At 33.8% G+C, this 14,847-nt stretch overlaps 1 protein-coding gene across 3 annotated transcripts in view; it reads right to left on the bottom strand.

The window, feature by feature from the left end:
- Nucleotides 1–14,847, bottom strand: part of EXOC6 (exocyst complex component 6) — an 86,560-nt gene that overhangs the window by 38,419 nt on the left and 33,294 nt on the right. For 2 of the 3 annotated variants that reach the window (XM_082286561.1, XM_082286560.1), the window contains exons 9-18: nucleotides 13,610–13,693; nucleotides 13,470–13,516; nucleotides 12,967–13,087; nucleotides 11,004–11,075; nucleotides 10,326–10,423; nucleotides 9,281–9,386; nucleotides 7,299–7,408; nucleotides 6,156–6,267; nucleotides 5,273–5,407; nucleotides 1,930–2,109 (exon numbers count right to left, since the gene is read on the bottom strand). In XM_082286561.1, coding sequence (XP_082142687.1) covers nucleotides 1,930–2,109; nucleotides 5,273–5,407; nucleotides 6,156–6,267; nucleotides 7,299–7,408; nucleotides 9,281–9,386; nucleotides 10,326–10,423; nucleotides 11,004–11,075; nucleotides 12,967–13,087; nucleotides 13,470–13,516; nucleotides 13,610–13,693 — 1,065 coding nt within the window. The remainder of the gene's footprint in view (nucleotides 1–1,929; nucleotides 2,110–5,272; nucleotides 5,408–6,155; nucleotides 6,268–7,298; nucleotides 7,409–9,280; nucleotides 9,387–10,325; nucleotides 10,424–11,003; nucleotides 11,076–12,966; nucleotides 13,088–13,469; nucleotides 13,517–13,609; nucleotides 13,694–14,847) is intronic. The other variant, XM_082286559.1, reaches the window with a different exon arrangement.

Genomic DNA, 14,847 nt, shown 5'->3' on the forward strand with positions numbered 1-14,847 from the left:
CAATTGGGTATGCTAAGGTAGAAGAGGAGACCTCTCTATTTGTCCCACTCTTTTTCTTACTAGAATTATGGCCAGTGTTCTAGGACTGTTGTTCTTTGATTTCTAATTACAGAAAAGGTTCTGATAAACTATTTTGAGCAGTGGAATGTTTCTGCCAGCCATGCAAAAATTATTATGGAAATGACAATGTGACATTAATGGAATAATTCACTAATGAAAACTAATTCTAAAACTATTCCAAACCTTAATTATAGCATGTGAAAATCTAGCTTAGTTTACCACTCCGAAGCACTTACTATTTTAGTGAGTTATAGAACCTAGTTCTGGGCTAATCTTAGAAAACACTTTTACTATAAATTCTCTCTTAAAGAAAGTAACTTACTAGTACAAATCTAACATAGTGAAACTGTGTACACATTTTCATAGAAACTCCACAGCTTACACACAACATTCCCACGACTGTTTCTACAATTGGCCAAGACAGGATAGGGAGAAAGATGCAGGGTAAGTAAAAATTACAAGAAACCTGTTGCCAGAGCAGACTGCTTGTCCACACAATTCTACATCCTGCCTGTTACCTGACCAGAGTTTGAAATTACAGAATAACCTCTCCACAGAAACTGGCTTTCTCCAAAGGCTGACTTGTACCCCCAGGCACGTAATTCTATTCCTTCCACACTCCCTAAGTCCTAATGCCACAGCTGCTTCTTTGCATTCCTCTTAACAGATTACTTCGTTTTGTCTGTGGCTCATTTCTGAACACCTATTTAGCAACATACATTCACGACAGACTTCTGTACACCCTGCTCTACAAATTTCACATCCCTTAACTGCCATATGCATATGAGGAGCAGTGCCATTTGCTCACACTGCTTTGTATACTAAGTTACAGTGAATTACACTATCTAACAGACTTGCTATTCTTTATCAAAAAATGCTCCACTTATTCGGCACAGAAGCATATGCCTCACATGACACATTCACATCAGTATCACATGATACGTTTTGAGAGGGCTTTGTCTTTGAGTCAGTTTAAAGAAAAAGAGACTGAAGAATCACAGTCTCTTTGTGCAAAACCTGGAAGATGAGATAAGCCTGCTATGCTAGCAACTTCAACATCTTGCTGCACACATAAAGAATTATCTTTTACTTCCACTCTGAAGCCTTGAAACGTCCTATGCATTGAGGACTTATTCTTTATAAGCATTGCAGGTGAGACATCAGTGTGACTGTAACAATCAAGGACAAGCTGATAAAAAGCAGATGTAGCTTGAATTACTTACTGAAGTTACTCCAGACCTATAAAGCTATAAACCATTATGATGATAAGCATAACTAGAAATAGTCTTTATCATCTGAAAGCAAGGGGAAATCAGACAACAGAATGTAACAATTCATACATAAGACAGGTCAACAGTACCCTTTTTCCTGGGACAAAATGACACAGGATATATTTGAATATGAACATGGATTCATTTCAATAAAGCTCTGTTAACTAGAATCAAATAACTGATCAAAAATATTTAGCTAAAAACCTTGGAGAATACAAGACCTCCATAACCTTATGCACAAATGCAGGACTTGCACCAATTCTGCATTGTTTGAACCAATGCATGTGTACACAAAACCAAGATGGTTAACCAAAAAGGCTTTAAAAAACTGAACGAGTTCTTACACTATTTGTAAATTAGTTGTTGGTAACAATATTTAGACTAAAGTATTTGAAAGTATTTTCTAAGTATTCTGATGGGTAAGCTTTATCAACATACTGAAACATATTTGACAGCATTTCTGTGCTGAGAAAATCTTAAAAATACATCTGTCAGCATGTGCACAATTCAAAAAACCACACCTTTTGTTAAAACCTTACTGTTTTAAAATAAAATATGTTCAAATAGTTTGAAATTAAACTTGATTTTGAACACTTACAGGTAAATGAGTAAAAACTTGAAACGTGCTTCTTAAAAAGTTAATTAGGTCCATTAAGTATCCACTGGCTCGTCCATCTGATTCAGACATTGTCCAATCATAATCAGCAATCTGAATAAATTCATCTATTTTTTGGTTAAGTTTTGTATATATTTCTCCTTCTGCAGCGTGCCTTGCATCCTGAAAAAAAAAATTGTGTGCAATGCTTGTCAGTATTCTAAAATATTACTGAATTCAGATAAGATTATATCCATCAACAAAACTGAAGTCTTTTGTTTTTCTTAGATTAAAAAATATTTTATTTAAATTGGTATTTTAATGTGTCTTACATCTGAGGCTGTGGTTTTTTAAATACTCCCATAATGCATACTATGAGTGTTTATAACATGATATGCCTACAGAATAATCAAAGTTTTCAGAAAAATTAAGTTAATTTTAATTTGGAAACAAAGCAATTTGTTTACTTTCTTTACAACAACCACCTTTAATTCAGCCTTACAAATGTATCAACCTTGACACAAAGTTCATTTTTCTTTTACAAAGAAAATAATAAAAGAACCTAATAATTTTGTCTTTTATGGACAGAGGTAAAGAAATCATATTATTTTTATATAATTAATGTCTTAAAGCTGCACATCTGAAGAACACTCATAATTTTTCATCCTCCTTTAAATATCCTGATCATCATACACTGCGATGCAGAGCACTCCCCTCCTTCCTCCTACTTTTGTTCTGCCACACCCTGGATTCTACTTTTTGGAACAGCAAGGTCCCGCATTTACTGTGAACTGAGTTTACAACGCTGTCTCTCTGTCTCCTTTGTACAGGGGACATCCTCAGTGATGCAACAGGATCCATGGGCAGATGCTTGTGTGTGTGGCTGGAAAGTTGTGCTTCTGCCAGTCTGCAGTTTAGAGATATTGGGTATCTTTCTAATTTGGGCTCAACATAAAATTTTCTTCCCTGATACTGAGAAATAATTCAAGTAAGACATTTGATTTAAACCAAAGGGATCAGTTGCTTAAGGATTTCAGAGGGTAAAAACTGCCTGGATATACTGAAGCAACAAAAAAGCAGATGAAACCCCCATCACTACTTTCCTCTGAAAGAAAGTAATCCAAAAAACTTGGCATTTGACAAAAGCGTAAATAAGAAAAGCAAAAAGAAAAAATAAAAATATTCACATTTATCTGAGCTTAAAGGCGTCCTTACATTGAGTGTGCCAAATTTAGTCTTCAATGAGGCCCAAGGCTGAGAGGCACTTCAGGAGTAAGCAAGAAAGTATGTGGCCCTGCCATAAATACGTATTGAAGTATGATTCCCTAAAAATAGCATTTTTACTGCCAAACCAACTTGAGAAAGCCTCCACTGAACAGCTCTCCAAATCCAACATGCAAGAATCTGGCAACGTTTCATGATGTCAAAGGGGTATGCGGATATCCACAATTTTGTAGATGGCCATGACTAAGGAAGTTTCAATTAAAGTCTAGTCTATATTTAAAGTTTCTAATTAACAATGAAACCTCAGTTGCAACAATGCATAATGATGGGACTTGCAAATATATCCACCTAGGTTTAGCAAAATTGCTTCAATTTTTTTGTTGTTTGTGTTAGGATTTTTTTTTTTTAAACACTAAGTCATTCATGGAGTGGTTGTATCACCTTTAACAGCTAAAATGATTTAGTGGCAGTGGCAGCACTAGTCCTTCTAGTTTTGTCTTGCATTAAAAAATTACAGCGTAGATGTACTTAAAAGCTCATCTCATGGAATGTAAACGTGATCAATGCTGTTAATAAAAGGAGATTTTTGACCACTCTGAAAGAATAGAGGTGACACAATTTGCCACCAGGAGATGAATTTAATAACAGTAGAACATACCAAACTCTGTGAGGGCCCAGTTGGGGAACTGTGAGCAGTTTTTCATTACAATGGAGAGGGAAAAAAAGAGGGATTAACAAGAAAAGAATTTTCGACTATAATTTGAGAACGTTGTGCTAACAAGTTCTCCAGGCAAGTAGACAGGAGAGAAGCCACACACACAAAAAACCCGTTATGTTTGTCAGAGTTTAGCCCATATTTTTCCAAAGTGCATACATGCTAAACTCACTAAGCACAGACACACTATTGTGTGAATCCCTCCAACAAAACTTAGCTGGCAGGAGTGTTAAACATAACTTACAGCATAAGCAATCTACAAAAAAATAATGCAACTTGAAAATGCACGTATTAAATGAAACTCAAGGATAAAGAACATCTCACCTCTTACCAAAATCACAGACTATGGCCGTATTAAGTGTTTTTGAATGCGTTTTTGAATGGTAAAAAGATAATAAACTGCCCTTACATGAAAATAGCTATAGATACACAAATTGCAAGACACACATGCACTATTGGTACACAACAAGCAAACTAGGCAGCCTAGACCAAAATTAGTAAAACTGCTGCTAGCGCAGTGGTAACCAAGTTCGGTTGCTAGGCCACAACCTTTCCGTCTTGCCTCATGCACTAAATCCTTAGCAAAACAAGCAACAGCTAATGGGAGAATTGTTAGCAATCAACTGGAAATAAGAAGTGTCTTGCAATGATGATATCTTATTCCACCTCACCCACCTTTTAACATCTATGCCAGAGGGTATATTACATATTGCATCAAGAGAGAAAACGAATTGCAGAAAACAGAACTCTCTCAATAGGATTAATCCTCTTTATCCCATAAATACAAGAAATCACTCTCCTTTGTTTCAGTGTGCACAGAAAAAAACACCAAACACCTAAACTTCAAGTTGCAGCTGCTGTAGAATCCCTGATGACTTTTATTTTTGTTTTACTTTTTAAATACTAAAAATATCACAGAATACTTTTAGTTGAAGCACTAATTGTTAATACTTCTTTTATACTAATACTTACACCCTTTAAAAATACATCACAAAACATTTCTACCGTAGAATAAAAGCAAATAGATACAAACATTTTAGATTAAGCTAGCTGTTTTGCTTGATTCCATTCAGAAAAAAGGGAGATGTTACACAAACTGGAGCTTAATCTATTAAAAGCTTCTGGTGAAGTTAAGCTTAGATTGTCATTTCACAACTTACTAAAAAATGCATTTGAAAGACAATACTGAGGCTTCTCACATCCTGACATATTCCAGGTCATACTAATAACATAAAAACCCACTGTTTATCTGCTCAGTGTTACAACTTTACAAGCTTTAGAGTTCAGAATAATTTGAGAGACAAAAAAGAGAAGACATGCAGCTTTGCTCTCACCCTTTTTGTTTTAAAATGCTTCATTTACATAACTTTTCAGACAAAGTCATATAATGGATGAGATATACGATACCTTAAATGTAGAAAGCCCATAAAGTCTTGCAGTGTGAACAGTCAATTGTGAAATATTTGTAATGTTAGATATAAAATCCTCAAGGTATTTACAGGCTTGCTCCAAGTGTGTTGTGTTTATGATGATTTGAACAAGCTACAAGGGACAAAAAATTCTTGTAAAAACCTTTTTATATCACTCATTGTCATTTGATTTTGTAAATGGTTACCTCTTCCAGGAACAATGGTACTAGAAATTCATTTCAGTATTTCAGGTTACCACCTATTTCCTGTTAATTTTGAAGTTTGCTTTCAAAAATAAAGATTGCAGACACCTACCCAGAGAAATAAATCCAACGGATAGTTTAGAATTAAAAAAAGGAAAATATATTGCTAAAATAAAATCACTAATTTGTGCCATTTGATTTTTTTTTAATTTACTGCTATTAAAAAAGCCACAACATTGTCTACAGAATGATGCATTCAAGTATATATTATATCCTACTCCACTCTATTTTTTATAGGAAGAAAGAGAAACTCAACATTAGTGCTACTAACTGCTAGACAGAACACACAAATCATACTCTGCATATAAACAAAAATGTATGAGTCTTTGGCTTATTTCTTGCAACTCCCTGTTCATCACACAAAACACAAAACTCTTTCATTGCCACGTCTCTCTCATGAGGCCTCTCTGGGCCCAACTAGACCCAACACTGTATTGCTCTTATTTATGTAACAGATATTGATGCTTTTTTATACTTCTCTTAATTTTTCATTTTAAAGTAAACATTACTTGATTTTCTCATACTGTGGTGTCAATATCTGTGTATCTACATTTACAAAAACAGTTTTTGCATGGATTGTTTTAAAACCCATCGTTTTGAATATGTTTTAAAACTTACCTCTGTTAAACCTATATGAGGTTTTTTAATTAGGTTCTGTAAACAACTGCTTAGAGTTCTTGTAAGCAGCAAATTTGTAGATTTTCTGAGCATATCATCTATTTCTGTTGAACTGAAAAAAAAGTTTATTTTTATAATTATGCTGTACATGACAATACTTTGACAGTGATATTTAATAATTTTAATTTCTTCCCTGCAAAGGGAACCTTTGATGCTAAGAATTCTCTATGTACATTTAAATTCCAGTTGCTCCAAGTTTTCTGTGATCTAGCAGATAGAACACCTTTTTCACTTACCAAATTATCCATTAACTGAAGTTCAACACTGAAGCAAAATCTGTTATTTTTAAATTTCAGACATGTTTATTGACACTGCAGTTTGTAAAGGGTAATTTGTGGGTTTTAATGAGTTACTAAGGAGGTCAACATGTGCTCATTAGTACGTGTAAATTATAAACAGTATCAATTAAGAATGTGTGAAAGGGAGTAATTTACATCTTTAACAGTGCAAAAGTGGGTGACAAGGACCACAAATGCCTTCCAGATTTCAGATCTCTGAATTTTATTTTATGGAATTAATACTAAGCTTTTGAAGGCCAGAAGAGGAAAGAAAATGGGTGAAGTGTGATGTTTTCCATCAGAAGACCGTGGGATAGGAGAGGGAGTGAACATGCAGACAGCTCATTTTCTTGCAGGAGAAATCATTGCTAAGGAAACTCAAAGCACTGAGTAGGGAAAGACTAGGAAGTAATCAGGGATGCTAAACAATTACTTCTGAAATGGTCAGTATCAAAGTATACTTTTCAATCTTCACATGCCTTGTTAAATAAGTTCTCTAGATTATTCAAACCAGTCAATACTGTTTAAAAAACCCCAGCAGTGTTTTAACCTGCTTACCACACCAAAGTACACTCACCGATGCACATATTGTATAGTGTATATATATATCCACATACATATAAATATATGCTACAGCACTGGGAATCATAGATTAAACATATATAAAGAATTACATATGTAAATTATGAAACAAGCATAGCAAGCAAGTACACAAGAAAGTTTATTTTCATTTTAGTATATATTTTCAGGTGACCTGAAAGTTACAAGCTACTTTACAGCCACATTCCTGATAGTTCAAGCTTACCTGCGGTGAAGTGACTCTGAAAACTTAAGGCTTGCATAAATAAATTCCTTCACCTGCATATAAATTTGAGGCACTGACTGAGACATTGGAAGCTTCTTTGGAAAGGATTGCTGTGAAAATAAGAGATAATACTGTCTTACACTTGAAACTGATTCCAACAGAGCTTGGTACTAAACACAACAATTAGAAAGCCACTTAACATTATCAATGTTTTAATCTATCTTAACCTTTTCTGGTTTTCATCAAATACAAAGCTGTATGTGTTGAGCTGACTTCCACGTCTGTTTAAATAGCTTATAAGCAAAATAGAATTTTATCACTTCTTTAAATTACAATAAAGTTTGGAGATTTTATGTAATTCACAATGCCCCTGCAGAATGCAATTTACAAACATACATTAAAAAACAGGTCTCAAACTGCTTTTAATCTGAATGAACAAGATAGAAGTAATTGGGATAAGAGGTTCAAAAACACAAACTTTTTTTTTCCCAAAGAAAGCAGTGCCAAAAAAAAAGTTTGAGAAGTTCAACTCTTCTGGGATTCCCAAAGTATCTAGAGAATGCTCAGACTATTCTTCTAATGGTTCACAAAACCAAAGCAGTTTGAATTATTTTCAGGAATTTGGATTAACATGTGGGAAATAGTAATAAGTTTGTAATAATAAGATGCTTCTTACACTTTGATTTTAAAGCTGATACTGTATTTGGGAGAACAAAAGTGAATAAATTCAATTTAATCTACACAGACCAAATAGGTATTTCTGCATTGAACACATAATTTTTGACATTTACAAAAAAAATCTTTTTCTCTTTATGACTAATGCATGAGAAAAATAATCAACAACTGGTATCATCCATGACTAATTCATTTTCTCTTTTAAAAAAAAAGCATCCATCAACAACAGCCAAATCTTTGTAGTAACCATACATATATGTATAGCAGATAAAACTATTCAGTACAAAATGAAAACTTTTGCCATTTATTAGCAAAATATGCCATGCTAAATAGTATCCAGGGTATGGTATACTTCCAACACTATAAGGGATTTCCATTCTGTTCAACTTATTTTAGTATTATAAAGGCCAAGTAAATTAATTTGATGGCAGAAAGCATCCAGAAAGCACTCTGGAATCTCATTCAAAAATCAGCATAAAAACTTTAATTTTTCATCTTCATTGCAACACTGTATTAATGACAGGCAGCTGTTACATTTGCCTGGCAAATCCCTGCTGAACCATAGAATTAAAATAGCTTTTCACTTTGGCAGGTATCTGTAGTGGTGGATTGTGTATAGAACAGCTTCCTCCTACAGCAGTTACTCCCACTGGCACGAGGTTCTTAGACTTAGTGCCCCTCTACAGACTCCATCATGAGCCTCTTGTTTCTTCATGGTATTTCTAAAACCACACTTGAATAGCAGAACAGGTTCATCACCTTTCTGTGAAAAGAGTCTGTACTGAAAGAATGGCTGAGGCTACAAAAGGACATCCTACTGCTGTGCTAGTATAGTAGAATTATTCACAGTCCCTTCATGTTTATTTTGCCCCACATATGCAAACACAAATATTAAAATTTAAAAGTGAAATACAAAAGTCATCGTCTCTAACCAATCTCTATTTTACATGTATTTTTGCAATATAACAGCATATACTGAGTAATTAAACCCAGTGAGTTGCAACAAAAATTAACTAAAGACAGATTGCATTACAATTACATAAAGACTTTTTCAATTAAACTCTATTATTAATTTGTTTACAAAACAATGGGTTTCATTATTCACTCCAACATCTGAACGAATGAGTCAACCTTTCATTTTCATATTTACTTATGACTAGATAATTACACACAAAGAAGGTGATTTAGCCTCTTAATCGACCTAGCTTTTAAAATTTTAATTGTTTTTTAATTATAAAAATCATTACTGTCCCTAGTGTCTTCAACTGGATTTCCACAAACTTTAATAACATAAAAGATTCCCTTACCTTATCAAGTTCTGCATCTTGAAAAGGAAATTTGCTTATAACAATTCTGTATTCCTCTTCATTTGCTACAGGGATAGGGCTGTAGTTGTCTGCTTCAAAAATATCCCTGGTGAATAAGTGAAGCGAAAAAAAATTTAGACATGTAACTTACAGTATTTTCTGGTGTTAACATGTGTAAATAAATATAAATTTTACTACCACACTTAGGTGCGCACTTTCAAAAAGTTTTAAGAATTTTACACATCCCAAGTATTTTTAATTACTTTGGAAATACTTCATATATATTAACTTTTTACAGTGTGTTGAATCACAGAGCAAGAACCCAGAAGAGTTTTAATATGTACATAATACAGCAAAGGAACCTCAGAGCAACTAATCCACTCCAGAGTAAACCATAATATACCTACTGATTATGGACACCTACACTTTTCCAGAGAGCTGGACAACCTTAAGAAGTCAATTTAATATTAAGTTTTTCTGTAATGAAACATTTTATGGCAAACGATTTCTGCACATTGAGACATCACACCCCATCTGTAAATAGGCTTTGGAGTACAGTCTCAGGCTGACATATTCCTGGGTTTAAATTTTATTCAATTAAATGATCCCAAGGAATTGGTGGAAACCAACCTTCATTTAAAAAAACATGAAGACATACTGGCAATGTCAGTAGTTTGTCATGAGATATGGGTATCAACTAACAGTAAACATTAAGACAACCTAAATTAGGAACCTAAAGCCCTATTGCAATAACCTAGAATTATTAGGTTCCTAAAGAAGAGAAACAGATGTCTCTTTCCTACATGTTTCTCTGATAATGTTCCTTTGGAGACCTTCCTTCTTTCCATTAACTATAGAAGCAGTACTTGATGTCTCCTCTTCTAATTGTAGTTACATGTGATGAATATCTTAGTCCTAACCAACCTGAAATTCATACACAACACTTGAGTTAACAAATTCTTTCAGAATTACATCATAAAAACTTGAACTCAGACAAAAACAATAGATGCAATATAAAAGGCACAACTATTTTGATGTACTGTACCTGAACAATACAGACCACTTTTTAAGAAGTGTTTCATTGTATTGGTCTCTTATCTCAAATAAAAGATCAAAGAGTCGGTTCACAGGAAAACCATAGCCCTAAAGGATAAAAATGAAGAGGGGATAGTTCAAGAACCAATACACTCAATTCCTATCACAACACTTCAGAAATCTGAGGTGAGATTTATTATTCAATCTTGTCACCTCTATAACACAAATCATAGTACTTTCAGCCCACCACTACATGTTGATTTATTAAATTTTTACCAAAGTATTTATCCTATGCACTCAGAAATTTACCCCATTTGTCCTTGTCTGTTCAAAATTGCAAGAATACTTCCCAATGATGTTCACTTGGTCTTTCAGCTAAAGAGTTAAGGATAACTGGAATGCTATTTTTTTTTAAGATGAGAAGTGAAGCATTTTTTAAAAACAAGAGCATACACAGATTTTGGCACAGATATGAATAACTAATGCTTGCTGGATAGCCCAGAACACATATGTTCAGTTCATAATAATGAAAATGAAGACCCAAGGCAAGAAATACATTTTTTAAATATTACTGTGTAATTTTGGGTTTGATTTGTATATATGATTCATGAAAACACAAACATCACACTCATCTAAAGTTAAAATCTGACTACAAGAATTTCAGTTAAATTAATAATACAGAATGTACCTGCAAAGTATCAGCAAATACTACAATGAGATTCTTCAGTTCCAGAACAAGGTCAGGATCACTGCAATATGACTGAAAGTGAGAAATTCTGGTTTTGTTAAAAGGATTTAAAATATGGGACATATATTTTCAAAGAATATTATCACAGGTTAAACTCTCCAGCCCTAGTGAAAAACAACTTAGACTCAATTGTCTTTACTTAGTCCAGCTACACAAAAGTATTTGTTAAATTTTTATACAACTATCAATGGTGTAGAAGTTCAGAAAAAGTAAACTAAAATATGAGATTCAATAAATACCAGCATGGTGTACTGAGACTGAAAATCAGCAAACTACATTTATTTTAGTGGAACATAAGCACACTTGGCTAAATCAGTATCAGAGAGGTTCCACAGGACATTCTTTTGACCACCAAGCCTGGGTCTAACTAATGCTGTACCACCTCAGACAGTTTTTCCCAGCTGTATGCGTAAAACTTAATAAAATATTTTCTAAACAAGTTCAAATTTAAACTAGATGATAAAAAGGTCAAGACATTAAGTTATTTACTAGATGACTGAAATTTGGTTTTCAGAGGTGTAGAGTCATACAACTCAGCTTCACTATTTGCAATACCAGATAAAGTAAAAAAAAAAAAATTAATATTAAAATAATTTAGAGCTTCACAAGAATACAGTATTGATTGAAGACCATATACACCTGTTTCACCTTTCTTGAAGTTTTGGGTTTAGCGTATTTTATTAAAAGTAAGGGTTTGGTTTATTTATCTAAACATTAGTCTACAGTAGGATGATGTTAGAGAGATTCTGAAAGAACTGGGTTTGATGTGAGTTATGCAGATTGGGAAGAAATAGTGACCAAGTAGACAACAAGACTTTGAAAAGTTCTTTAGAGATTACACTACCTTCAACCCTTAAATTATCATATTCTTATATAGGTGTATATATCTACACGGAGACAATTAACTAGCAAAGTATTTAGCTTTAAAGAATTCTGGATGGATATTTATTAATTAATCACAATCCTCTCAAAAGAAGTAAAGCGTATGAGAACATCTCATGTACCACTGATAATAAAGGTCCTATGCTAACTATGGTTGCAATCTCAACTTTTTCCCCATTTTTACTGAGTATATATGCAACAGAAAATATTCCTTGAATTAAAGATCAATTTTAGTAAAAATAAAAATTAACACTGCATAAAGGAAATGCTGCTAGCAAACATTAGAAAGGGAAAGATAAAATTCTTCTATTTTTTCTGATAGTAAAACTTACACCAGTAGTAAACTCTCGAGCAATTTATTATCAGTCAGTCTGAGTGAACAATGTGTATTCCATTGGTTTTTCATAGAGGAATAAGAAATAGCATGCAGCATCACTGCAGCTAAGGGAGGAATATAACTTTAGGAGACACACTTGAACACACTGAAATACCCGAGTGATACAGAATTTTTCTAATACCTTTATTTCAACATAAACATAACACTGCTATAGCATTGAAGAGAGAGCTCCAAAGGTTTTGCTGGTGGAGTTTATTTTGGAAACACAGCATTTGGAATGATAATTAGGAACTATTTCCTGGTGGTGCTTTCAGCACTGAACTATTCAATCTGATCTAATGAAGAGGTCAGTTGAGACTAATGAGGAAGGATTGCAATAATAACAGCAGATTAACTCTGCATATTCTAAACTGCTGGACTAAGAGAAGGTTTGGAAGACCCTGTGAGTTGTAAATCAGTGGAGGATTATGCAAATAGCCCATGGCTGTGGATCACAGCCTGATACTGTTGGGCAAAACAAAAGCTTGGCAGGCTCCCTCCAAAATCTGAGCAATTTTTAATCACGAGAAAAAGAAAACATGAGAGAGGTGTAATTTTTCACTTTGTTGTTATCCCAGCTTTAAATACACAGAGCTCTGAAGTAAAAGGATTTAAACTGCAATACTGGTAAGACTTCTCACTTACTGAATGTGTTCTAAGAACAGCAATGATCTTGGAAAGGGCCATGTTCCAGAGTTCATCAGTGTATGTTCTAGTTACCAATCCTTGCGTTACATGTAAAATGTGGTCTTCTACTACAAAGAAACTAAAACAAAATAATACTTAAATTATTAAGTTGTTTCTAATATTAGAGCAAATACTACCCTTCACACCCAAGTATAGCCAAAACCTTCCCCGTGGGAGCAGTGACACTTCAGTAGGTTTGCTGTTGTGCTTCACCCAGAATGAAGTAAAAATGTGAAAAGTTTGTTTCATGCCATCTGGAGCCCAGGATGCTGGAGGGTCCTTGTAGGGCACTGTGCTGGTAGGATCTGGATGCTCTTTCCTGCTCAGATCCAGCAATAACCACCCACATGATTTGTGCAGAAACTGAATCTTGCAGAAGAAAGTTTTTGGACAATAGGAGATAGGTTGAATTAAGAATCAACACAGTAAAACTGAAATAAATTTTCATTAAGAAAACTTACCCTACAATTTGACTGAAGTATCTTCTGTAGCCTTCTACTGTTTCATGCTTTCAGTGAAAAAGAAAACAAGTTTAGGAACAAAAATACCACTAAGCATTAGCTTCAACTCAAATCAAGGCAAAACCAAAAGTACTGATTACCATGCTTGACTGTGGTTGCAAAACTAATCTTGCTTGTTTCCTCCTTTGTTTTCTGTAGTAATTTTCAAATATTTCTCCGTCACCCTAAAAAAAGATGTAAGTAGTCAAAAAAAGAATATTGTCTCCATATGAAAAAGGCTCTTCTTAATTTAAGGGTAGAATTCTCTTAAACTAAGCACATATTTTGCATTTATTTCACATGTAAACCTCCAACTGACACCCGCAAAGTTTTGCGTGAAATACGCAGAAATTACCTTTTTCTGTAGAGAAGCTTGCAGCCTGTACTGTAAACAAAAATTTTGCTCATGTGCGTACATTTTGTCAAGTAATATTATTCATTTTAAACAGTATGTCCATTTTTAAACTACAACTTTCAGAGTGTATTAATATTCATAGACAAGGCATATTGCCTATTACTGTATAATTGAAACTCACTGTCTCCTAAAACATTTGTCTAGGTTAATCAAGAAAGTAACTGCATTATAAAGTTGTTATAAAAAAGCTTCTGTGAATATATGACACATCTGAACACTTCCTGCATTACCTTTGCCTCAGGAAAGACACACATGAGACTTACTGAATATTTGCTTATTCTCTTCAGATTTATAATGAGTCTGGATTTGGATTTTTTCCTATCATGATCCTCAAAAATACAATACCTTCTGTTCTGTGCCTAAAGGTTATATTATGAGGAATTCAAGTGACATCCTACTCATCTCATTAAGATGACCATTCAGTAGAAACCATCTGTCCATTTGAAATCAGTGCTGCATTGACTCATCTATCTGCTAAACCACATGTAACTTGTATGCAAGAATAATAAAGCATCTTAGTATTTTTAAGGTTTGTTTTCACTTTATGAGCCCATGATTAGGCCAGTGCTATTCAGAATTCCATTACTTGGTCTTCCAAAAAATCTCCAAATCAAATTATTACAGACATTGTATACTACTAAGACAGCACTACTTACCTAATTCCTTTATAAGATATAAATTTAGTTCATAACGAATATTTAGTTCACAATGAATATTTAGTTCATAATGAATATTTAGTCATATTTAGAAATACTGCTAACCTAAGAAAGCCTAAAAGTAAAAGAGACTTTGCTTAAAAACAAAAAAAAATCCCCTTGAAACCAAGTTGCAGAAGAACTTTACACAGTATGCTCCAATTCATACAAACACATACTGATCAGATATCAACCATTCACCTCCAGCCCAAATATTCAGTGCAGTTTT

The sequence above is a fragment of the Coloeus monedula genome, assembly GCF_965178545.1.
Source record: "Coloeus monedula genome assembly, chromosome: 8".
NCBI lineage: Eukaryota > Metazoa > Chordata > Aves > Passeriformes > Corvidae > Coloeus > Coloeus monedula.